At 41.0% G+C, this 26,360-nt stretch overlaps 1 protein-coding gene across 2 annotated transcripts in view; it reads right to left on the reverse strand.

Annotated features, from left to right (window-relative positions):
- RNF217 (ring finger protein 217) overlaps positions 1-26,360 on the reverse strand; it is a 69,040-nt gene that overhangs the window by 15,977 nt on the left and 26,703 nt on the right. For both annotated transcript variants that reach the window (XM_054195624.1, XM_054195625.1), the window contains exons 2-4: positions 19,607-19,840; positions 10,077-10,241; positions 3,242-3,443 (exon numbers count right to left, since the gene is read on the reverse strand). In XM_054195624.1, the coding sequence (XP_054051599.1) occupies positions 3,242-3,443; positions 10,077-10,241; positions 19,607-19,840 (601 nt within the window). The remainder of the gene's footprint in view (positions 1-3,241; positions 3,444-10,076; positions 10,242-19,606; positions 19,841-26,360) is intronic.

A 26,360-nucleotide genomic window follows, 5' to 3' on the forward strand; every position in this document is an offset into this window, starting at 1 on the left:
AACAAAAAAATATCAAAGATCATGACAAGGAAGAATCTGATGGAGGGTCTATAAGAGAAAGATATGAGAGGGTAAGCAAGCTATTATTATTTACTCAATTTTATGATAAAAGAAGTAGCCAATGAAATTATCAGCTATCTATTAAAAAAACAAATCACACAAACACACAACAGAAGGATGAAAGTACTTTCTCTGCACAACATAGTGAAATCCTACAGCATCTGTCAAAGATAATGTGGAAGCCAAAGCTATAAATAATTTAAGAACTGTATAAGTTGGTGAAGGATACATCTATTGATAGTTATTAAGCAAAGGTTCAGATACAAACCTTACCTAAGAAAGCATCTAAAACCATGATTACTGGAAATTCACAGTGAGAGAGATCTTATTTCTAATTGATGGCTGTTGGGGACGAATTCAGACCTTTACACTTGGCAATTAATTTGGGAGGCTTTGATTTTTTTTTTGGTTGTTTGTGGTTTTGTTTGTTTGGTTTTTTTACTCCCCTCCCCATCCCAATTCTACATGTGCCCAATTTGCACTGATCAATTCTGTTGAAGTTTTAAAAAGACAGCAGATCTTGTCAAATTTCCACCATTCAAGATGGCAGAATCCACAAACAGTATCAGTTTGGGATTATACTGTCTGGAAACAACAATGTCAAGAGATAAGCCCTTACAACATCATGCCTTCTTAAAAAAAGTGTGTGAGTGCCCACATGTGTGTTTGTGTGGAAAAAAAGTTTAAAAAAAAAAAATCAAGACTGGCTCACATATGCTAACCATAACCAAAATCTAATCCAATAGAGGAAGAGAAGCGAGATGAATTCCTGAATCTGACGTAAATTGTTTGAACTTTTTTTTTTAATTTTATTTTCAAGCATTAATTCTGTTAAGGGTCCGGAGTGTTAAGGGTCCTGGACCCGGACCCTGACTGGGTCCAGGTCAATATTAAAATATAAATATAGAGCTCTAGAGATGACTGAGGGATTTAGGCTCACGGGTATCAATGAGGAATTCTTTGAAACATTGTCAATCTGGGCATTAAACCATTGTAAAAATGAGGGCAATTACTACACATGCTGGCAGGTTCAGCTAGCTCTGTCTCTATTCCAATGACGACCATTCCTGTGGAAAATAACGTTGTATGACAGAGGTAATCCTGGAGAGAAATTTTTAACCAAAAACCCTATGAGAAATTTCAGATGAGGCCATAAGTTGTGCTAATCTTTCTTGGTTTACTAATTAAGGCAAACCACAAGTACATTTGCAAACAGGAAATGAAAGTGAAATCTTACACCTTCTCTATGCGTGTTTTTATAAATATGAATGTATATATCTTCAACCACTGAACTTTAACTGACATATGCACTTCCACATTTCTTTACTGCCTCTAAGTCACTATTTGCAAATAAACTAATTTTCTTTCTTACTCCTAAAAGCTGTTTCTTTTTAAAAGGACAAGGTTGTGCATTATTGGTCCTAAAAACCAAACAAGGATAGTAGTTATGCAGTACCTGCACCTATATTTTGGACTTTGCACGTGACATTAAAACATGCCAACGGCTTATTCAGATACCTGTCATGTAAACCATTGAAAGAAATGGCAGGTCTATCTTTTGATAAGAAACACTTATTTTGTATTTGTGTATCGATTGTGCATAGAAGGTTTAATCTTTGGATAACCCATGACTCTGCATGTGAGCAGCGCAGAACTGGTGATGAATCTGAGCACAATCCTATGCTATCACAGATACTACTAATTCCACCAAATGTACCACAATTAATTTTAAAATAGCTTACGTTGTCGGCCATTGTGGCTTTTATGGAAAGCTGTTCTGAAACCTTACTTTGAAACGGCCCCTGAAATTTTAAGCTTAAGTTTATTCATGAACAGTTTATACCCATGTGCTCTAGCGCCAGCATTGTTATTTAATCTAGACTCGATCTTCCCATGTGTTGGAATTTTCCTCTACAAAACGTATCAGAGTAGGGACATCCAATCCATTTTGAATTTTTATCCACTTTCCTATTTATTTCTGCACCTTTAATTCACCTCTCTCAAAATTTGTTCTAAAGCTTTGCAAGTTCCTCAGGTCAAACTAATGGGCCTGGATGAGTTAATGTCATTTGTTAAACAAGCGTTCCAGGCTTGCGAGCCTCCCACAACTCTGCAGATCAGCAAGATTGGCATTCTTATTACCAGGCCTATAAGTCTGTGTGCCAACTCTTGTGTTACTCTAAAATGGAAATCACCTAGCTTTCTTACTGGAACACGTTTGGCCCAGAAGTCCTGTTTTCACCACAGGTCTACTGATTGCTTTTTCCACACGTTCAGTATCTTACCTTTGCCTCTACGTTCAGCATTACCAATTGATAAGCTCAAAGCATTTCTTCATCCTAGGTGAATTCCAAGTCATCTCTTATTTCTATGCTTTTATTCAAAGTACCAAAGGTCCTGCTTCCCTTTACAGGCTCCCGTTTTTTGCCATCTAATACAATAAATTCCTATAATGTTATAGATAGCTTTACACGCTGTAAAATCACTACAACGACTGAAATTAATGCATATGCAACATATGACATAAGGTGATCTACTTTGTTATCCGTTTTTCTTGTGCTTCTGTAGGTTGAGACAGATATACACATGGTTCAAAAGCAAATTAGAAATGCATTTTTTTTTTTTTTAAATAAAAAGTCAAGCTTTCGGCATTATACTCCTGTGAAATAAATCAATGTATACAGTTGTATTTTGTTTTAAGCTGGATTTTATCTGAAGCAAAGCTAACAGTTAAAAGGTAAATGCCCTCCTATTTAAATGGCCTGAGTAGTTTGTTTTTTCAAAACCAGGTCAGATTCTAATGCAAACAACGCTTTATTCAAACAAATGCTTGACACAGAGGTTCATTTAAAAAAGGTTCCTGCTCTGATCTATTTCTCCTATATGCTTTTAGAATAATGATCACAGCCAGCAATACGCATATGGCCAGTATTTTTCCAGTTTGCTTAGATATTATTAAAAAGGGTTAGGAAACAGAAAGTATCAGAAGAGGACGTGATACTTATTCATACACAGTCCAGGGAGGGCAAATGCTTTACATTTAAAAATATTTAATAAACCACCTTCTACATAATTAAACAAAAGGCTGCCCATCTGATACTTTAAGCCAATAATTTTTAACTATTATCGCCCCCCATCACCTCATTGTACAGCTCTCCAGGAGGAACATATATCCACTCACCACAGACAGAGCCTCGCACTAATCTCCTTAAATGTGGTCTCTCGGGGAGGTAGCGGTATTTGCATCCAAAGATACTGAGGTTTGAGGTGTGATCTCCGAAGAACCGGAGCTGGCGGTATCGCTCCCCACAACGGTAACAGAAATTAGTGTTACACTGTGAACAGGTCATGTGGTCACACCCTTCTGTTCTCTGGATGTGGATCTGTATGAGCAGAAATAAAAGAGAAAAGATTTTTTTTTCCCCTCTCCCTAAGCACAGGGAAGCAGGCAGGCACTATCCCGTGCAGTCCATGCGCCAGATGAAAAGACACCACAAGCAACCCCCTGCTTAACTCAGCATTTGCATTAATTAATACTGCAGCTGTCCTAAGACAACAATGGTTTTCTAAGGCATGTTTCACAGCATCAAACATAAGGTATAGTTATTTCCAGATTTCGATACATCATTTTCTATATAATCCTCCCTCTTCGTTTAAACACTCTTTGTATCAGATGAGAATCTGAGTGATCCTTGCCCTTAATGAAAACTTGCTTTTATTACTGAGGCAGATACATTAGCATCAAACTTTTTAAAAATAAAAGCAGCAGAGTAAATATAGTTATGAACTCTGTTTGACCCCTCCATGGATGGGTTTCCTTCTTATGCCACCTGTGGCCCCACTCCCTTTCCCATTACCATCGCAAATTGATTTGGCATTTTGTAATGAACACCAGAAAGATTCTGCTGTTAGAGTGAATGATTTAAAAAGTATGGGATTTTTTTTTTTTTGGTGAAAAAAGAAATATTCCATAAACCGTATGAAAGAATTACGCCAAGCTTTCATAATGCCCACAGTACAGCATGAAGCTGGGCTGCCTAAGTTCTGCCTAGGCATCTTTCTGCTGATTGCCTGCATAAATAGCTCCATTCCTGTATTTCATGTACTCTTCTGCAAAACCGGTACATTTACCTACTTTGCACAGATCTGGTAAAGCTTCAATTTTAGTTAATAGTTCTGAGAGTCTTGGGAGAGTGAGTAGTCCTGGAACTGAGTATTTCACTAAATCACCTGCAGTTACTCAGCTACTTCTAAATCTTGCCAACTAAAAATATAGCTAACAGGGTGGTAAACACACACCTTTCCAGCTCACAAAAATTGCTAAAGACTCCCTGTCCCGAGACCATGCTCCACAGTAGAATGGCAGATAAAATGACCTAGTAATTGAGATTGGAAGTGACCCTCAGAGGTCATCTATTTTAACCCCTAGCTCCAAGCTGGGCTAACTGCAAAGTCAGATCACATCACTCCAGGGCTCATCCCACTAGATTTTAAAAATTTCCAAGTATGGGTATGTCAAAGTCTCTTTGACCAACCTGTCCCATGCTTTACCACTCTCCCTGGGAATATTTTTTTCCCCTTACATCCAACTGGAATTTTATTTGTTGAAACTTGCAACAGATTCTTAATCCATATCCACATGTATTGATTTTGCAAGGAGGTACAGGTAAAGACAAGGCATCACCACCTCAGTGGCCCTGCAAGCACCAGAGACACTGAAAGCTCAGGTACAACTGAGGCTTTTCACCTCAAGACAGGGTTGTGACTCCCGGCGTATCCAACGTTCTTGAGAGCGTCAAGCATGTTTGTTCTCTGGTGCTGATCAAGGTTCATCTGCGACCTGAGAAATCTCGCTCACCCAAAGAGATACTGAAACTGGCACTTTATACGTGTAACATCACAATGCTTTCCACTAGCAATACTTCTGGTAAAAGACTCCAGGGCAGATGTAGTTAACAGTAGCTCCAGGTACACCTACCAGCATCCCTGGGCCAACAGTAGTGATCTCAGAATTCATATTTCTACACTTTCAAATGCTTCTTTTCCACAGACATTCATGAAAGAGAGGACTGGGCTATAAAACATTATTTTCTACTGGGCTAGTATTCTACTGGACTTGCATTCATCCCACAGAAGGGATGCAAACACACTGACCAAGCAATTGATCCCCCTCTGCCCTGAGGCAGCCTGCTGTATCACACCTGTCCTGCTTCCCAGAAGCACCTGAAAAAAATACCATTGCTGATGAGCTTTTTCAGCTACTTGAGTTCAAAAGTTTCACATTTAAGCATTGTGGAAGCTAAGTCGAATGAAAACTCTACCCAGTATTGTACCAATTTAAGCAAAACTTCTGAAGTTATACACTATTTTCTTCTAAAAAAGGGGTACTGACAGTTTGACTTTTGCTTTTACTTTTCAGGTCTTATATCAAAAATGTTGATGCTAGTCACGGAGCCATAGGTTATTTAATTTAATTCCTAAGAGATTAACTTGTACTGAAATTGTGACTTAATCTATTTTAACGAATTAACTTTAAAATTTAATTCCAATCAGTTTTTCAGTGGACTGAAATTCAGAGAGCAACTATACAGCGTTTCGCAATTTTAAAGGTACCTTTCCTTATATGCTGACCCAGTGACATATCTCCATCTTAAAAATGTAAGTGAGGGAATTAGATCTTATGACACTAATGAGAATTAACTGGTTGCTTTCTTTTCATTTTGAATCAAGCTTGTTGAATTCTCCTTTCTCTTCTCCAACTTACCAACCCAATCTAGTTGGTAAGTTACCATCCATCCTAATTGAAAATCTGTACATGTGTAGAGCTTATCAAGACCTGAGATGCAAACCAAAACTACTTCACATTTCAAAAATAAATTAATTTTCTATGGTAGTAAGAATTTCAAGGAGCTGCTGGCAATAGCCTTATACATTCTACCATCAATACCTTTCATAAATACCCTCCTCTTGGATACTGTCTGACATCCTTCTACCCACACTTTCCTAGAAGTATCCCAGCTCCAGTTATCTAGGCACTACTTATAAATCACTTCTGAACCTACTTGTTTCTGCTCTAAAACTGTCAGACATACTGTCCTCTTAAAACACAAAAGAAGTTCATATAGGATTTATTGTCTTAGGGACACATATTGCAATTACGTGTAATTTATCTTGGCTTCTTCAAAAAGTAAAGTATTAGAAAATTTTTAGTGAATACTTACCTGCAGATACATAACTGTCTTCAAAAGCTGCAAATTTGCAACAACTGGTTGTACTTGCCTATATTTTTATTGCAAAAAACTTCCCCTTTTTAGTGAGGAGAGAATTCATTAAAAAAAAAAAAGAAATTAAAAAACCCCTAACCTTAGATGCGGGGCTTGGACTCCCTATCATATACACACAGACTGACAATGCCAGATGAACTTTGTATGATTTGGTCCAGCTGCTTTCAAGCCTGAGACATGACATCTCACCAGATCAGCTTCAGCTCTCGTTCACACGGACATGCCTCCCTCCCCTCAGGACAATCCACTGAGAGAGATGGATTACAAATCTATAGGTTGGGAAGGCGATCACCGATGGGTCAGATATCACCACAAGTGTTCCTGCTCCGTTGGCGATACCCCGGCACGCAGCAGGGAGCGGGGGGAATGTACAGGGCCGGGAATGTGGCTTGCTATAGTTAGCTGTAGCTGTGCAGGGTCTGGTGCCTTCTAAGTGCGGGGTCCCCATCAGCACGGTGGGGATGGAGGAGCCAAGGCGAGAGCACGATGACCGCAAGGCCCAGTTTCTGCCTCCAAGCATTCAGTCAGTCTTACCAGCTTCATCCTGCACCCAGAGCCTGCTCAGACCCAGACACACCCTTGCCTTGCAGGGAAAGGTTTCGTCATTCAGAAACCCACGAATCGCTCCCAGAACAAGAGGGGTGAAAACTATACATCAGCAGCAAAACACACAGAGGTCAGAGTCTTAAGGAAACAACTGAAGTAGCACAGTGGCTATTTCAGACCCTCACTTTACACCCTCTGCATGTTACATGCCCTCTCACAGAAATCTTCCAGGGAAATTGCTTCCAAGAGATCTGAGGAAGACAGTGGCCGTTTCTCCTCCACGCCTGCTGAAGAAAGCCTGGTGCACAGCTTTATCCCTTCATATAAAAGCAAGGACCCTCCTCCCTCCAGAGGATGGGAAGTAATTTGCAGAGCACCTTCAAAAACTATGCCCCAGTTTATTTGATAACACTCATATTAATCAGAACAGCAAATCATAGAATGGTTTGGGTTGGAAGGGACCTTAAAGATCATCTAGTTCCAACCCCCCTGCCATGGGCAGGGACACCTTGCAGGTTGCTCAAAGCCCAATCCACAGATAAGAAGTATATACTCCGTGATTTGCATTGACATCCTTGTTTACTTGAATTTCTGCTGCCGTTCAAAGCTTTCTAAGCTAGAGCTGCTGTTTGGTGTTTCCTCAGACAGGTGTGTTTGATATCTGTGGTAAGGTAACACCAACATGAAGTATTTCCTTGGTTTGCTGTGCTGTAAAACCACTAGTGGAAAAAAGGCATTTTGCTGCAAACACACTGTCGCAAGAAATCGTAAAAAATAAAACCCTAAAAGAGTAGTGGGAAAGACAAACAAGGTTACAGGTTTGATGAAAAGGCATCTAATAGCATGTAGCAAGCTTTCCCTCATTAGCCAGCTCCCTCTAGAACAAGATCAGCACTTTTCCAACAAGTCTTGTTGAGAAAAATGGTCTAATGCAGCGTTTCGCAAAAGAGCGTATAATAGATTTGGAAAAGGCTCTATTAAAAACAAAAAATATGTCAAAATTAATTCAAGATATAGTTTTTTAAAAAGTAGCATTTTGTAATATTACCATGCTGATATATAATCACAAAATGAATCCACAATTACGTATTTTGACAGTGTGTAACATCTATTAATGCTGTGATGAAGATAAAGAATGCTGTATGTGTTTTTTTATAACTACTCAATAACAGATTATGGGGAAGAAAAAAAGAAAAAGAACAGTACCAGTAACCACTGGCTAAGTGGTTCTCTTGATTACTTGCTGGTTATAGATTTGATTTAAAAAACAACATGTTGATATAAACATTTTTAAGGTTGTAGGCAAGAAGAACTTCTTTCAGCTCTGGAGAAAAATATCAGGAGTATGGGTAGTGATACAGTTTATGAAAAGGCTAAACTCTTCAATATTCACTTCGATCCCTCTTCGATATTCACTTATAATAGCACAGTACCAGAAAGGACTTAATACAGGTTCTTTTTCTGCATTAGTTTAATAGTTTAGTTTAATAACTTTAGTTATTATTTAGTTATTATTTAGTTATTATTTAGTTATTATTTAGTTATTATTTAGTTATTATTTAGTTATTATTTAGTTTAATTAGTTTAATAACTTTACATACTGCCTCCCACCACAGTGGAGGCTTTATATTCTTTTCTTATGAAAAGAAACCTATAGTCTTTTTGGAATTAATAGCCAAACTCATGCAACTTCAGGTTTCAAAATTAGTGACGTGACCTGCACAAGCTTCAAGCATCCAGCCTTTTCTTTTGCAGACAGTGAAGACAGCTGTATGTTTGGTGTTTTAAATTTAAAAATAAAGGATAAGCACATTAGGATTAGCACTTTTAGTTCCTTTCTCTTTCCAGCTAGCAGACCTCTTTCCCCTGGTTTTCCACATTCATAGTTTTTTACTTCGTGCATTTTCTTCTTCTTTTTTTGGATAACTTATTTCAGTAGTTACATCATCCACATTGTCATAAAATCTCAATCTGGACACAAGTCAAAGAATTAAAACCAAAGCAGATACTCCTTCCCACTGCAAAAGGAACAAAGTTTCTCAAAAGATATTACTGTAAGACTTCCCAGAAAATGAACATTTTTAGAACTGGCTCTAACCTATCAACTCTTACCAAACGGCAGGCTGTTAAAACTCTGTTCAAATGTCACGTGTGCATGGGAGAAGGGTAAACAACTGACTGCTGATTTCAGAGCTTTCCAAATTTTGCTCAGTACTTTAAAATCTTTCAATTTCAAGCTATGACATCACAGACATTTTTTCCTCAAGACCAAAATAACTGATAAACATTCTCCTATTTGCAGAAGGTAGGGCTCAAACTGTGAAAAAAAGTATACTTTGGACTTTTAGAAGTTAATCTTCCCATTCAACATTTATTTCCTACCAAATGCTCCCATTTTCTTAATTTGTCCTCTCCATGAAGTAGATGTAGAGCAACAGATAGGTCCAGGTTAGACACTCCCTTTCAAAAAAGACAGACTCCCAAGACTCTCAAGATTTTGACTTACTACTCTGTCAGAAGCTGGAGATAAGTGCTGTGAAAAGAATAGTGAACAAAACATAATGGCCACCTTCATTAAAGGCACCCAGGGCAGGGGTGTGACGGGCTGTTGCACCTCATTTGAGTAGTGGGAAATATTTCCTATCCTGGAAGAGATTAATGACGTTTTTAGGGCACAGGACTGTACTTCAGTTTGTTGAAAATGAAACTAATTTATGGGAAAGGCTTGTGAAGAACTGACATTTAACGCCAAAAAACCTCTGATTTTACTAAATCTTGAAGTCTCCCTTAGTTAACTTGTTGATAGATTACTTTCTGCCTTCTCAGGAACTCAATTCACCCAAGCTCTGGAAAACTTGACAAAGGGTACCATATTTCTCTTAAAGCTTTACAGCTGTATTTTAGGAAAAATTTGTACTGTAACACACATTCATTATAAGCATACATTAAGGCCTCCTCTTAGGATTCCCCTAGTGTTTCTTTTACGTGCATAGATTCTGCAGAATCAGTGTGGGAGCCTGCAAGTAAAACACCTGACCGGTTTTCCTCAATCGGTCATTGACAAGGATCTGCACAGCAAGCGTGAATTCTATTTCCAAGGCTGACCAGAAGCTACAAATATTTACTTGAAATACATATTTAAACAGTTTGAAGACACTACCTGCAAGCCAAGGGAGAGCAGCTCACCTTGCATTTTGGACACTTCTGGGCATTCCTCTGCCCGTGTTCGATTTCGTTGGCCCAGTGACGCAACAACTTGTCTCCCTTCTTGTATTCTTTGCAGTTAACGCCTTCATGCCAGGGAGAGTGGCACTTGAAACACCAGACAAATTGGCAAGATGGACACTGGATCTGTATAAATGAGAAAACACCACATGTTTGCAAGATAGGCGCTGACCCAACTGGAAAGCCCATTTTGAAACCACTGCTCTTAAATTAAGAGAGTAGCTGCCCAGCAAAGGTCTAACACCTTTTGAGATGTCTGTTTTAGAATCATAGAATCATAGACTCATTTAGGTTGGAAAAGACCCCTGGGATCATCGAGTCCAACCATCAACTCCACTCTACAAAGTTCTCCCTTACACCATATCCCTTAACACCACATCTAAATGAGTCTTAAACACATTCAGGGATGGTGACTCCACCACCTCCCTGGGCAGCCTATTCCAGTGTCTGACCACTCTTTCTGTGAAGAATTTTTTCCTAATGTCCAGCCTAAACCTACCCTGTTGCAGCTTGAACCCATTCCCTCTTGTTCTATCGCTAATTACCTGTGAGAAGAGACCAGCACCAACCTCTCTACAATGGCCTTTCAAGTAGTTGTAGAGAGCGATGAGGTCTCCCCTCAGCCTCCTCTTCCTCAAACTAAACAGTCCCAGCTCCTTCAATCGCTCCTCATAAGATTTATTCTCCAGGCCCTTCAACAGCTTCATTGCCCTCCTCTGCACTCGCTCCAGCACCTCGATATCTCTCTTGTATTGAGGTGCCCAAAACTGGACACAATACTCAAGGTGTGGCCTCACCAGTGCTGAGTACAGGGGGACAATCACCTCCCTACTTCTGCAGGTCACACTATTTCTAATACAAGCCAGGATGGCATTGGCTTTCTTGGCCACCTGGGCACACTGCTGGCTCATGTTCAGCCACTTGTCAGTTAGAACCCCCAGGTCCCTTTCTGCCAGGCAGCTCTCCAGCCACACTTCCCAAAGCCTGTAGCGATGCATGGGGTTGTTGTGGCCCAAGTGCAGGACCTGGCACTTGGCCTTGTTGAAGCACGTTCCATTAGCATTGGCCCATCGATCCAATCTATCCAAGTCTCTCTGTAGAGCCTCCCTATCCTCATGCAGATCAACACTCCCGCTTAGCTTCGTGTCATCTGCAAACTTGCTGATGATACACTCTATGTCCTTATCAAGGTCATCAATAAAGATGTGAACAGAAATGGTCCCAACACCGAGCCCTGTTTTAAAAACACAAGAAGCTGTGGAAGATAACTTGTTCTTTTTCTTTTTTAAAAGAGAGAAAATACAGAACTAATTGCTGAACCCAGGAAAGGTCCCAATCAAGCGAACACAAGTAGCTCGGCTTAAGCATAGGAACTGCTGCCCAAATTCACCATGTGGCTCAAATGCCAAAAGCCAAAATCCAGGACACTTATTCAATTGCCTCCAATATATGCATGAGACCACCTAAAAATTAGCAGCCAGTTTTCAGTGCGGTGGATCTCAGTCTTCTAGTTATAAACTTCACTGCCGAGGCCATCACCAGGGACTACATGGTCTTCTGAAGCAGCTCTACAGAGCCCAGAATGGGTTATGGAGCTTATATTAGAAATGGTCCTGGGAAAAGGGTCCCAGAGCAAGGGTCTCAACCAAGGCCACAACTACCACCTGGCATTCAGGCACCTTCTTTTGCACTTGACTGCATAAGGGCAAGCTGAAGCTGTGCCAAACAGTCCGCCTGGTACAGACCACACAGAACGGCAAAAACCACAAGCCAAGCTCCTTAAATTGAGAATGGATCTACTCTTCCCACTCCCTGGGTCTTAAATCATTGCGTCAAACAGGTACCATTGTCATCATGTCTTCCTCCAGAGCCTGGCTATTTTTTTTGAAAAAAGCTACAGCAGCTGCTGTGTTTGTAGAAGTAATAAATAGAGGCACATTGCAGGTGCTTATCTGATGAAAGCCAGGCCTCCTACCTGGATCGTGACTAAGGAAAGCAAGAATTAGAAGCCACATTAGACACAGGCACATCTAGGCTCCTGCAATGTCTTCACTTCTGCTGTGTTTGGCAGCAAAATGTCTCAGCCTGGATGACGGGAAGGCAACTGTCAAGCCCAGTCCACCAGTTCCAGTTGCAGCCCATGCCTGGCACTGCCCTGTCTTCGTACCAGCTGATGGACGGGACTGAAGAATTCAGCCAGCCAAAAAATAACTTTTTGCTTGTATCTGAGTCCAGATCTGGATCACCGCCAACACATGGACGTGTCTGTGCTGGCCATGTGTGGCGCGGGGGTGCTGTTCAGGAAACTAGGGTGTAGGGTAGACTAGGTGTAATCTACATCCTAGGGTGTAGTCACATTTGAAGTCCCCATAACGTATTTCCAAAGTCCTCACTCCCACCAGTTGCCGTACCCTCTGCTCAGACATGTTGACTGGTGGTGTGCTGCCTCGGCTCCAGTGCAAGTCCAAAGTAGGCGCCCTGATCTCCCTTTAAGTATTTTGCTGGGGGACAGCCAAAATTATTATTTATATGTGCAATTCCTACAGCCGTCACTACCAGCACGCTATTACAAAGCTGATCTGATCTCTGATGCATGACCGAGAAATGAAGCCGTCTGCTACCCTTAATGCTATTCCCCAAGCTCTATATGCAGAGATAGCTTTTAGTTTTTTGCCTTTAATGTTTCCCATTAAAAACCTAATTGACACAATGGCTCAAGCTGAGCATTTTTATGACCCTAGATGACCCATTTTTCAGCAGTTATCTTTAACTTCACCTGTAGAGAATAAAGTTTGGGTTTTTGTTGGTGTGAGGTTTTTTAGGTTTTGTGCTTGTTTGTTTAGGTTTTGGGGTTTTTTTGGGTTTGTTTTTTTTTTTTTTTTTTTAAAAACACACTGCAGCAGTGTATAACAGCCATAGCTTCATTTGTACAAAGTGATGCACCTCTGACTGTGCGGCACTATTTAACCGAGTATTTTACCTTTAATGGCAGACTGATGTGGTGCTCAGTGCATCACTTCAGCTTACTTCTTTATGCCAATCCACATTTACGGATCAGCAAATGCAACAATGGGAGTTAGCGGTCAAGAGAATTACTAATTTTCTCAGTACCCATAAGACAGCATGTCCCTCTCTAAGATCCTTTGCCTGGGCATAAGGCTAAGGTGCAAAGACGGGAAGCACCATCAAGAAGTTGACAGATTTCCACCACCTTTGGCCACGAGGATGATCAGTGGGCTGGAGCACCTCTCCTATGAGGACAGGCTGAGAGAGTTGGGGTTGTTCAGTCTGGAGAAAAGAAGGCTCCGAGGAGACCTTATAGTGGCCTACCAGTATCTTAAGGGGGCCTACAAGAAAGCTGGTGAGGGACTTTTTAGGATGTCGGGTAATGGCAGGACCAGAGGGAATGGATTAAAACTAGAGGTGGGTCGATTCAGATTGGACGTTAGGAAGAAGTTCTTCACCATGAGGGTGGTGAGACACTGGAACAGGTTGCCCAGAGAAGCTGTGGAAGCCCCATCCCTGGAAGTGTTCAAGGCCAGGCTGGATGGGGCTTTGAGCAACCTGGTCTAGTGGGAGGTGTCCCTGCCCATGGCAGGGGGTTGGAACTAGATGATCTTTAAGGTCCCTTCCAACCCTAACAATTCTATGATTCTATTTTCTCCTTATTCATACAAATTAACATTTTAGTCAGTTACCATCTACTAGTCATTACCCTTGTAAAAAAAATAAATCATACATGAATTTAAGTGTTAGAATACATGTTTCCTTCATATCAAGCAGACTCAAAGAGAGTGTAATATTAAAATAGATTAAATTCTAATATCCTGTACCCAGTGCAAGTATGACTGACTGATTTCTATAGCTACAAAGTGACATTTTTGCTAGGGCACACAGTAAGACACCTCACACGGAAGAAAACCGCACTTATCACACGCTTCCTGTCAATGAAATATATTACTGAAGACACAGGTAGGCAGCACAAAACGAAGCAAAACCAACAACTGTAGGGAAACAATACATTAAAGTTGCAATGTGTGGATTACAAATATTATTACTTTTTGCATGAAAACACAGTAATGTTTAAGGCCGACTTGAAGTATAAAACAAATGTAATACAAAATATAACCGGTGCCCTGTCTCTGATTTCTTGGTCTACTGGCCCAGATACTAAACCAAAGGAAATACACTATCCTGCATCTCTGATTCCCAAATTAATTCTCCTAATAAAAACAGCTTAAGAGAAAAGAAGAAAATTCCCACTCTGAAGAACCTAAAGCATAGCATATTTATTGCTACTAAACAAACTAACAGAAAGCACTGGTCTATGCTTCTACAATCCTTTAGAAACCAATATGCACAAAATAGATTAGATTACTAGCGACTAACCTGCCCAGTATCTCCGGATCTTTTTTTTTTCCCCACTTCCCCCCTAGCTCCCCCCCAAGCTTTGAATTTACGTTTTTCAATAATACATGTCACAGTGACCTACTGCTGAGAAGACAGATTGTAGTAGGCATCACAGCGTATTACTCAGTATTTCTTATGCCTCAGCCAAAGATGAAGCTTGTAGCCACAATTAAGCGTTCTGCAACCTGAAAGCTTTTATCAGTTGCAGTATTCAGACATTTGAGATGGAACATGAATGTTAAAACACACAAACCCACACCGACAGGACTAGGAAGCTGCAAGTTAAAGCTTCTTTCTTAAACAAAATGTCAACATAATTTAAAACATAGGTTTTGTGGGTTTGGTTTTAGGTGGGTTTTTTTTTGTGAAAATCTGACACAAATTCATTGCAGGCTCCATCTTTCTATTATAGCATGTATATAATTGCAAGAAATATAGCAGCCACCAGGATATATATTTAATCTTATACACGCACAGTGACATCAGATGTTTCCAAACACGTTACTTAGAAAGTACTGAAATACAGGATGAGGCTGTAATCACATGAACTCAGAATAACGTTTGTTACCATGAATGGCCCTGGCTAACTGAAGTAAACAAGTGGGAACGGTCTATTCATTACCGGGTTTGGAGTTCCTAGTTTCCTCTTCCACCTGCCACCCGTCACAGGGCCTTCCACAAAACTGAACTGGTAAATAGTTTTTACATTTTGAATATGCCACTTCATGTCTCTGCTGTTCAATACTGTCTGGACATACATTAAGCAGGCAAAAAAAGCAGTTTAAGTACTTGTGAACCTTATTTTTCTTGGAACTAGTGGCCACAAAACAAAACCCTAAACCTATTCAAACTTGGATGCAGTGTGCCACCAGCGTGCTTAAGAAACAGCAACACAATCGGGCAATTGCAATTACAGCAGTCTTTCACATTCTTATTCCATTCTTTCTCTGCAAGAAAAAAAGTCAAGTATGATTTGCTTTATGCTTCAGTTTTAGTGCGTGAAATCATAACGAGGACACAGAAATGCTATCTACATATAATTTAAAGCAGTAAAATATATAGTCCAGCAAAGCAGATAAATTGTATCCAGAAGAAAACCCCAAAACGTTAATCTAGTCTGTTTTCAAATATGTTTTTCCTCACACAAACATTTTCCCATTTCTTTTACGACTTCCATTTCAGTCGATCAGAATTGAGAGGATGGATATATACACAAACTTCCATGCCATCTGGAGGTCAGTCTCCCTTGAAATAGAAAAGATTACACAACTTCTCATACTAACCTTTTTGGTTCTCAGCTTTCTGAAACACTGACCTTTGAGGCTAATATTTTTCCATTTTCTTAGCTAGCCTCTTTACTGCAAACTATTCAAGCTATCATTTTCCTCACCTCCCAGGAAAAGACCTTTCAAAATTGGCAGGTAAAACACAAAACACTGCTCTATGTGAGATGACAACAGCAAAACTGACCGCACATTAAAAATATTCTGAGCGCCTCAAGCTGCAAAAGGCTTAGTGGGATTTTCTGCTGCTTAGTGGAACACTAGCTATATAACGGGATGGCAGAATTAATTGTGCAACTAACTGATTACATGAATTACAATCTCTAGCTACAGCTACCCAGTCACGTAATTCTAAAATAAATATGGGCTCCTGCCAAAACAGCTGCCTCCTCCTCATCACCACCCATCCCCTCTCTTGTACAAGCTGAAAATAAGCAACAACAAAACAAACAAATCTTGTATCCCATTGGAGCTGATCTTTGATCCAGCTCTCAGTGTGACACCAAAACATCAACGAGAGCAAAAGCAAGCTGGCAGGGATGAACAGCTGAGAGCAAAGAGGGAGAGCATGGCAAAATCACCATGTCTGCAGCAGTTCAGGCTCAAGGCAGAATGAAGTGATGTGTGGCCATGAAGATATCTGCTACTCAAGGTTAAAATCTGATCCAAAAAATGGGGGGGGGAATAGATTGATATGAACTACAGAGATCCACTCTATCACAGCATCTTTGTAGGTACAGATTCCTACTAGTTCTAGAGCAACAAGTTTCAGAAACTCTTGAGTAGTTCAAACAAAAGATAGTTTATATAACAACAGCATTAAAAAAACACATTTCCAAAGACAAGCACTCAAACCCTTCTTTTATGTGATGTGTGTCTCTTGACAGAAGTGAACAAGAAATCTTCATTATGAACCTCACAGGTTGATAAGGCAGAAATAGAGTCCTAGAATCAAGAACTGCTTCTTCGTGGCAGGTCAAAGAACTAACATTAAAACCACAGGTGAAATACAGGGCTTAGGGGGGAAAAAAAACCTCCAACCCTCCTCCCTCCCCTCCACCAAAAAAAAAAAAACCCAAAAAAACAACCTCACAGAACAAGCCAACATACTCACTCTTGTAGAACTTGTATCTGTTCCCATGCACAGAAACTGAACTACCCATTTTTCAGTTTTTGACCATTTCCTTTGCACTTTGGCATACCAGCTTTGACCAAAGGTTTATTAGGACCTTGCCTACAACCAAGTCTCACACTCCCAATTTAGGTCATAAGAGACAGGATGGGGGTATGTCCTTACTTAAAGCTTTTGTGATACAAGTATTTGATACAGGAAACTGAATAGTCACACTGATGTACTGTGCTGTCCTAAGTGTCACTAACGGGAGAAGAGAGGTTTGAAGAGCAAGGTTCCCTTTTCTTCCCCTCCTTCTAACAACTTACATGCACCAGCTAACTTTCGAGGCTCAGCACACCGAGACTTTGATCTCAAAAGTGAAAAACAGCAGCAGCAAACTGAACTGCTGGGCTTCGATTAGTTTAGCTGACACAAACCAGCTACAGTAAGGAAAATCAATCTACCTAATCACTTCGCTGTCTCTTTACATTTAGGTGTTCAGTTCATTTACAATTTTAAATACTGTATCAAATTTTAAGAATGCCATTAACAAAATTTCAAAAGTATGTGTTCAAATGTGCTCTTGGATTTTCCAGTGTTTTCCTGTCGCAGTGTGCAGGAGAGCCAAGGTACTGGCACAGAGGCCTCATGTGCAGTGAGCCCACTAGCAGGCTCGTGCGTAGACTTTCCCCACGCATGACTCAGTTCTTCTGAAGGCAGCACTTCCACTGCTGGCACAGAATTCCTCTGGTGCAATTACTGTTTATATTGCTCGTATGGGAATATTCGACTCTCCTAGTCTCCAGCCAGATGCCTCCTATGCCATATGCAGAAGAAAATGAGTCTGTACCTCCAAAGAGCCTATATTTCAAGGCACAGACAAGTTATGATACAAACAAACAATCACCTAAGAATCTCAGAAAACTGAGGTAATAATGGTCCCCAGCTACATGTGCATGTAATTGTTCATATATGCAAAATCTTATACATGGTCTCTCTTTTAAATCTTATCCCTGCAGCAAAACTCTTTCCTGTGCTAAGCTTAAAATAAGTCACTAAAACCGTACCTATGCCAGAAAACAACACAGGTTCAGGGAGTAGGCTGAAGCCCTGGACTATGACCATCCATGCTGCTTGCTAGCACTGTCCTAATTATATTTCTGACCAGCATCAACTAGACATTCTTCCAGGCAACAACTGGCTACAGCTCAAAGGACACGTTTTGCCAGAATCTGTTCCCAGAAGGAGACGTGAGCTCTGCAGATCAGAGCTACACATACTGCATCACCACAGGAGCAGGGAACTGCTGCTGGCTTGCACTATTTCATGCGCCACACAGTCTCCCATTCCTTCTGATTATGATTTGTAGGGAAGTGGTGGGAACATTTTAACTACAGCACTTTAACTCGTAAAAGAGCACCGGTGGGCAGAACGACCCATTTTGTGCCTTGGGGAACATTCTCAGAGTTGGCATCCCATGATACAACAGCTGCACCACCTGCGACCCACATCAGTGGGACAGTAACAGCCTCTGGCACCTTAAGGGAGGCTGCTGCAGAAGCATTACAACATCTGATGTACCCTGAACCGTGCATCCTGTCTACACCTGAGGGAATGCTAAGCGGATGGGTGAAGGAGAATGGCTGTGGGCAGAAGGAATTTTACCTGCGGTTTTGAATTTCTCCACCTCTGTGTAGGATGCCAAAAAACCTGAAAATGTTGAGTCCAACAGACATTGTGGCACATAATTCATGCGCTGCACAGATATACATAAGTAGCTCATAACTCAAGAGTTAGCTTTACCAAAGTTTCAACTCACTGGATACGCAACCTTCCACCTTTTAATCTCTATACTGGGCTGAATCTTATGTTGTGTAATTAGGGCTATCTAAACAGTCATCTAAACTCATACTGAGGAGAACTGGTTTGTCCAGGAAAGGCCAGCTCAATCATGAAATTAACCACAATATATCTAATAACCGGATGGAAAACTAACACAGAGCATGACACTGCAGACAGAACCTTTGTCTTCTGGATCTGAGATGGACCTTCAGCAGCTCAAAGCTATTTCTAACTGTAATCTCTTGCTTTTTATCTTTGATTGAAGTAACAGTACAAGCAAATCTTCTACTAAAAGAAATGCTGTAAAAGTGGGGTTTTTTCTGTTTCTCAAGTTTTCTGTATTGTGAGTGACGAGTCTACAGTAATGTATAACCTCTGGGAAGGGACCAAAGAAACTAAAACCAAGAAGCGGGACAGACAAAACCTCTAGTTCTAAGGAAGGAACAAGCCAACAGCATAACACCATAAATGCCCAGAATTCACTTGCTCAGAGTTTCAGGGAAAACTTATCTTTGCTGGAGTTGTGTGTCTAACATTATCAGTTATAGCGAAAACTTCCCCAGTCTCTTCTGATCGTGACCATATTGTTTGCACGTCAGAGAAGACACTCTTTAAACTGTGTGTCAGGACAAAACTATGCCACCTGCCAAAGAAAGAAGGACTGAAATTCAACTGTTTGAACTGTTAGAAATCAATTAAGTAGTTAATCAATGATGTACTACAGATTCGCATTCTTAATCACACCTCGCTCACAGCCCCAGTGATGTAAGAAATCTCATTTAATGCCCACCAAATGCCGTCCTACTTTTGCAGCGCCATTTAACCCTGGCAAGCATGCTCACTTTGTATTTGTTCTCCAATTTGGCAGGGGTAGGAATGTGGCCTCTCCTCCGGAAGGTTGTAAAGTGCTTGCACTGAGGGCATGGCTTGGTGCTGGAGTCAATGCGGCTGAGTTCCAGGAAATATTTATACTTGATGATGTCGTCGTGGGGCAGGTTATAGAGGACAGTTGTTTCATCCAGGTGTTCGCTGCATTCTGTGATCGGGCATTTTATATCCGCTTGTCCCAGCTGCACCTGCATATGAAAAAACCCAGAAGAGCTGTATGACCTTTTGCTTGGAAAAGATAAGCAACCATTTATGAATTTTGTGAGGAAGTATAATTTCAAGTCCTGTAACGATCCACAGACTATCAAACATATTGTCTTAAAATTATTTTGACTTAGTCCAAGCACACTGCATTTTTTCCAGAGAGTATTTTCAAATCCAAACAGAAAAGCTAATTACCCACATGACAACTGCAGTTATTAAACGCCTCAATGTACATATCACATCTATGCACTCCATGAAACCAAAACACAAGTCCTAACTAGCAGCACCCACCCAGCACTCCTTGCTTGCGGTGTAATGGTCAGCGCACCACCATCACGGCTCATACAGGCTGTGAGAAAGCAGGCGGGGGAAACGTTTGTATACTGCTTCACTCCAAAACGGGCTGGGAATCACAGCACAGAGAAATTAAGTCAACTTCGGATCATCAGTCTAGCAGCTCTGACTCAGTGCTAGCCTTGAGCTGGTTCCTGCTCAGCAAGCTCAGTGCCTCTGCAGTCTGCTTACAAGCAGCTCCTTATATGCCACACCGCATACGGAGAAAGCGTTAGCTGAGCCTGGGGCTGACCAAGCTAATAAGTTTTCCCAGAACTCAGAGGTAGAGTTTAAAAACAACCTCCCAAAAAACCATAAAACCCCCCAAAAAAGCCTTAAAAACAACAACTAAAAAGACAACGAAACCAAAAACACACACAGAAGCAAGCTCAGGTTTAACAGGGCTGAAAACGTTGTTGATCTAATGAGCCCTGACGGTCCCAAGCTGATCCATACGGTCAGATATCCACACCGCCTTTCCAGAGCACCTGGGTTCGAGAACAGCACTGGACCCAGGTCTGCACCCTTCACGCTTGGCAAGCTTTAACAGCTTAGACTCCATGCCAAAACAGCAGATCCTACTTGGTCTGGGAGCAGCAGAGTTGCATTTGCTTGGCACTGAGCCTGAGTTAATAAACCCTGCTGGATCTTGAGAGTCTGCAAGGACCCGGCTCGAGCATGTTTGTGTCTGCCTCAAGTAATCTCGAACGAATGAGTGTTGACTGTACAAGTGGAGCTGACCACCAGCCCAATTCCTTCCTTAGCGAGCATCTCCATGCAGCGAAAAAGGGGTTTAATGGTGTAACCAGCAATCTCTTTCTAGGAATTACTGCCTCAAGGTTGGCAAGTTTCATTTCCCTAGACTGCTTATATTTTAAACATGCTCCATTATGGGAATCTGCCAAACAATACACTAAATACAACAGGAACACCTCAGATTTGGATGCAGATCTTGCTGCTGCATAGTGGTACCAGAAGACATGTCAGAGACTCCATTAATGCAGTACTTAAGCTGAGAAAGAAGGAAAAAAATAACTTCTACAACCAGCACAACCCTGTCACTGCTGCCTCAGCAATGCAGCCATATGGGCTCTAACTGGATGATAATTAATTTAGTCAGGAGCCAGAGGATTAGAAGAGTCATAACAAAATGGTATAAAACCCAAGGCTCATACATAGTGATTTCAAGAAAATTGCTACTGCACTACCTTTGTTCTCTCAGCAACGTAGCTAAACCCAAGCAGAGCAAAGAGGTTAGGTGTGTATTAGAGAGAGAAAAGCAGGGTGAGGATGTCGGCAGCCTGTCCCAGACCAGAGTGCAGCCCAGAGAAAACCTCAGGGAGCAACGGCTGCCACGGTGCCCTGCGCAGCCTTGGCTCAGGGTGCCGGCAGACCTGCCTGCGGTACAGGGGAGAGGCAGCTCCCCCAGCAAGATACCCACTCTCAGAAGGGAGCTTCCCTGAACTTCATTTCCAGCTCTAAAAAGTGAGCAGAGCGCTACCACATGCAAACAAGTCTAGGCTCAAACAGTTGGGCTTTTACATGGACCACTGTAAGTCCAGGAGCAGGCACTCAAAGGCGTTTAAAAAAAAAAAAAAAGCCCCAAGCCCCACAAACTACATGCTGGGGAATGTCCACATTTTATACCTATAGGACACTAATTCGGCTGCAGCAGCATGCAAAAATTGAACTTGAGCCTATTACATCACTAGAGCGACTCTTCTCAGAGGAATCGCCCAGTACACCATGGGGCTGTCCTCAAAAAAAGCAGATGATGATCAATCCAGCACTATAGCACTCAAAAATGCTAAACTAGGAAAACAATTTGCCACAGGAATATAAAAAGCTATTGCACTACTGCACAGATTAGCATAAGCTTCTGTTTAAAGAAGTATTTAAAACCAAATAGTCAAATTAACCCCCCCTACAACACCTTCAGGGGTTTGGGTGGTTTTTATTTTTAAGCATTAGGGAAATGTTAAGAGGCAAACCCTTTTGCTAAGAGTAAACTAAGCTAGAATGGAGTAACAACTCACAGTGAGAAGGAAGGCACATTGTATCTGGCATCTAAGCTGGTACTTAAGAAGCACTGCTTATATTAAATGCTAGTTAGAACAAACCTGCATTAATAAAACAAAGGAATACAAAGATGAACATTTTCTGTATTTTGTGCCCACACAGAATATGATTAATATATGTGGTAAGAGTCAAGTGTGGTTTCAGTGTTTATTTTGAAAATATGTTTTACACCCACTTGAAGCAAATAATTTTTGTCCTCTGTAATAGTTTCAGCATTTCAAGTTTGGCCAAGATTGATCCTTTTCCTGTGTTTCGAATGGGACTGAAGTGAACAGAGCTGGTTTGCTTATTAGCAGTAACTTCAATGGAGCCTTGTCTTACCAAAACAGTCCATCTTTGTTTGTGAACTAGCATCGGCAATTGATTTAAGTACAGCTTTAGAGGTAGCCTGTCAGGCTACCTGCTGCTGCGGACCCAGAAGGTGCTACAGAATGGGAAAGAAAAAAAAAAAAATCTCTTATGGGTAAAAATAACTGGTTTTATTCTTTTCCTTGATTTTTTTTAAAGAAATTCTGAAGAGCCTTATGCTTCAACATCAGCTTACCACAATGTCAAACACCGAAGTTTTAAGAAATCTTTGAATTTCAAAATACGACTGTGTATTAAGAACTTAAGACCTCTCAGTGTACACAACAGTATGGTGTATTTTCACAGCATGAGGAACGGACTCGGATACGTCTAAAACCAGCTGAGCTGCAATACAGTGTTAAATGTCAGGCAGCATCCAGTTCCTACACCCAGCTGTGCCTCACTTCTGTAAAGCACCTCAGCAGGGGCTAGCTCTGCTTACAATTCGTAAGGAGAAAGCAGCCTCTTGTGACTTTCATCCTACAAAAAGGTTAACATTTAAACTATGAGGAAAGCAATATGTACCTCCCCCTAATTCTTGACATTTTACTTGAAATGACTGGGGAGGGATGAGAGGGGGACACTCACCCAGACTCTACACTGGTCCACTAACTGCCCCAAAATGCAGCGATACCAGCAGCAGAAAACAGAAACAGATGGCGTGGTACTTTAAATCAGAAAATTATTTCCACCCCCTGAGTTTCTTTTTTAAAGGAAATCTTTGTTAGCTACACAGAAAACAAAGTTCAAACTACAGTGGAAGCACTGATTTATACCTGTCATTTAGCCTGGCCCAAGCTGGATGTAACATAACCTGCGCAGGCTTTCTACTTTAAAATAGACAAATACAAATTAGCATTTTCTAACTGAAATTCTACTCGTAGTTCAGAGATGCATATGCTAAATAAACCAGTAAATTGTTCTTACTTCTCACCTACTAATGGTGAAAGAAAAGTGAACAGTGCCATGTCTAATCTGCACTTCTGTAGAGAAATTCAATTTCTACCAGTGTGCCAATTTCTCACCTCTAAACTACCAAGGATGTTATGCATAAAAAATATTATTTTGGAAATGCACAAATGCAAGCGAAGAGACAGTCTGGTCTACAGGACCTTCATATTCTACAGGGAAAGAAACAAATGGGTTAAAGTTCCCTTTATTTATAAGCAAGGTTCCATCGCTTTCCAGTTCACTGGAAACATTGCTATTTTTACTGGTAAGTTGCAAATCAGTGAATGATTACTTTTCTTGTAGGTTTGGGAAGCTGAGAGGGTAATTTTGAATTTGTTTTCTTTATTAAAAAAAAAAAAAAAAACTTGTGGAAAATACTTGAAGGGCTCACCATGGTTCAGGACTCCATAGTGGTAGGTATTAACCAAATGGAATCCAAGTAGACACGATTCAACAAGTGAAAACTTTTACTAAGCATTTTGCACCTGCCTTTAAGGTTGTGGTTCCATGACCATTTCTGTGGTTTGATTAACTTCAGCAGTCCAAATCCCCTGCCTCTGATTTGTGCCAGTGATACTCTGGCATTCTCCATCAAACTCTTTTTACCAAAAAAAAAAAATATCCTATAAAAAAGATTCTCTTTTTCGGTCCACTTGTCCTCCTTCCTTACTGTCAAACAGTACAAATCCTCAGGGCTGCAGAACAAGCAAGAATGAACAGCTAGAACTAACAGTAATTAGATTCAGGGCTACTTAAGTTGTATCACTACCAAACAGGATAACAGACCGGTTTCTTGTGTGCCACCTCCTCACTGGACATCTTCACCCATGTTCTTGCCTGTCATTCACTTGTTCACAAACCATACTCCATGGGTATGTTTCACTTTTATTCCCCCTTTTATTCACTTCTCAATACAGCAGACTTGCTATAAATTACTTTCTGAATCCCTTTCTCATTAAGTCATCCCACCATCTTCTCTGTCAACGACCACCTGTAACCTCACTCTAGTTGAGAGCCATTGCTCCCCTTCCTAGGAGGGAAGTGCTTCTCTAGCCTTAGTGGGGCATATATTGCTGACCTCAAAATGAGCCAAAGAGAGTTCAAAGTGGTGAGGATCTCTTGCACGCTGGCACTGAAATCATAATTGTTAATTTTTAGTTTTAATTCATATTTTCTGCTATGCCAGGAAATATCTGAGTGACCACCAAAACAACTAGAATGACCAGTCTTTCTTCACAGTCAGTGGAGAATGAGGAAGGTGACTGAGGCAATTCAAAGAAGGTGGCAAATGTCAACAGCACCTCTATGATGCCTAGGAGGGGAAAAAAAACCAAACAAACAAAAAAAAAAACCACCCAAAAAAACCGCCCACTTTTGCTCACCTCAGGGACCTAACTTCTCCCAGCACCAATGTCTGACAGGTTTTCAAAGACAGAAAACCCAAAGAATTTCTTTATATTTGTGACAGATGCGCATTTTAAGTTGTATTGAAAATGGACATTTATTATTAACAAAAGTACAACCAGAGACCTTGCACTCAAAAAAATAAATAATCAGACTTCTATTGTGTCACAAACTCACGCAGACCAACCCTAAAACAGTCCCTCAGGATGTTCACCTTCACTTGTCCTCTGAGGACACAAAGTCTTTGTTCTCCTTTCACATTGGTACTACACACCTGGATGAAGCAGTGACAATGACGTGGTGGTTCCTGCTCCATGTGACATTTAGAAAGAGAAAGTCACTCACAGGCATGAGCAGACAACATGTCTTCTAGACACAGCGTTACACAATCTGCATTAACTATCACATCGCCAACTAAAAAAGACACAAAAAGAAGAAAAATCTCAGGGCCTTTTAAGAACATGTTGATACCTCATCCTTCAGGAGGAAAGGCCTGCAAAAGCAAGAAGCTGGGAGGGAATCACAGTGTAGGTAACTGCAACCCAACCACCACCAGTACATCAAAGGTTTGACCTTTCTGCTCCTAAAGCATGTCTTCTGAATGCTTTACAATGTATATTTAAAGGCAGCATCAATTTAAATTCTCAAAGCTCATCTAGTTTTCACAACGTCAGCCACAGGCTGGGAGGATTCCAGCTTCATCCATGACACTCTGAGGACCGCTTTAGGGAGTGCACTTACACAAACCCACGTCCCCGGGGCGCTGCGGGATGCTGCAGCCACACACCAGCCAGGGCCACAGCTGGCATCACCTGCGCAGGCAGCCACCAGAGCGGCTTTAGCCCCAGAAACCAACCAAAACCTTAACTGGCAAAACCTGCCCCTGCAGCCTGGAGGGAAACACCAAACCACGGTGTCCGTTTCTCATCCAAACTCTTCTTTTTACTCCAGTCACATACAGGACTCGCCTAAAGAACTGTGAGGATAAGCTAGCAAGATATTCTTCAGAATACACCTAAACTCAACCAAAAACCTTTTTCTTCGAGGCCTCTTGATTTGCTTTGTCATTTGACAGCAGGCTGGCTTGAGGTCTACTCCTTTTCCCTTCCTTCTACAGGACCAGGCGTTACCTGCTCACATGGATTTGATGTCAACAGGAACACTCGGCTTCCATTTGTTCTGTTCACACAGGAATAGCATTTAGAGAAAATTACTTATAGAAAAACGAATTAACACTAAAATTCTCCCTCACAAGGTGTAAACAAGTAATTATCAGCCTGCTTCAGCATGAGCTTCCCCTCCACCCTTTTGTCTCCTGTTACTTTCTCTAGCACCAAGTTAATCAAAAAAGGAAAAGAAGATTTTACCTCAGTAATGCATTTAGAAAAA

This window comes from Rissa tridactyla, chromosome 3 (assembly GCF_028500815.1).
Source record: "Rissa tridactyla isolate bRisTri1 chromosome 3, bRisTri1.patW.cur.20221130, whole genome shotgun sequence".
NCBI classification, from domain to species: Eukaryota; Metazoa; Chordata; class Aves; order Charadriiformes; family Laridae; genus Rissa; species Rissa tridactyla.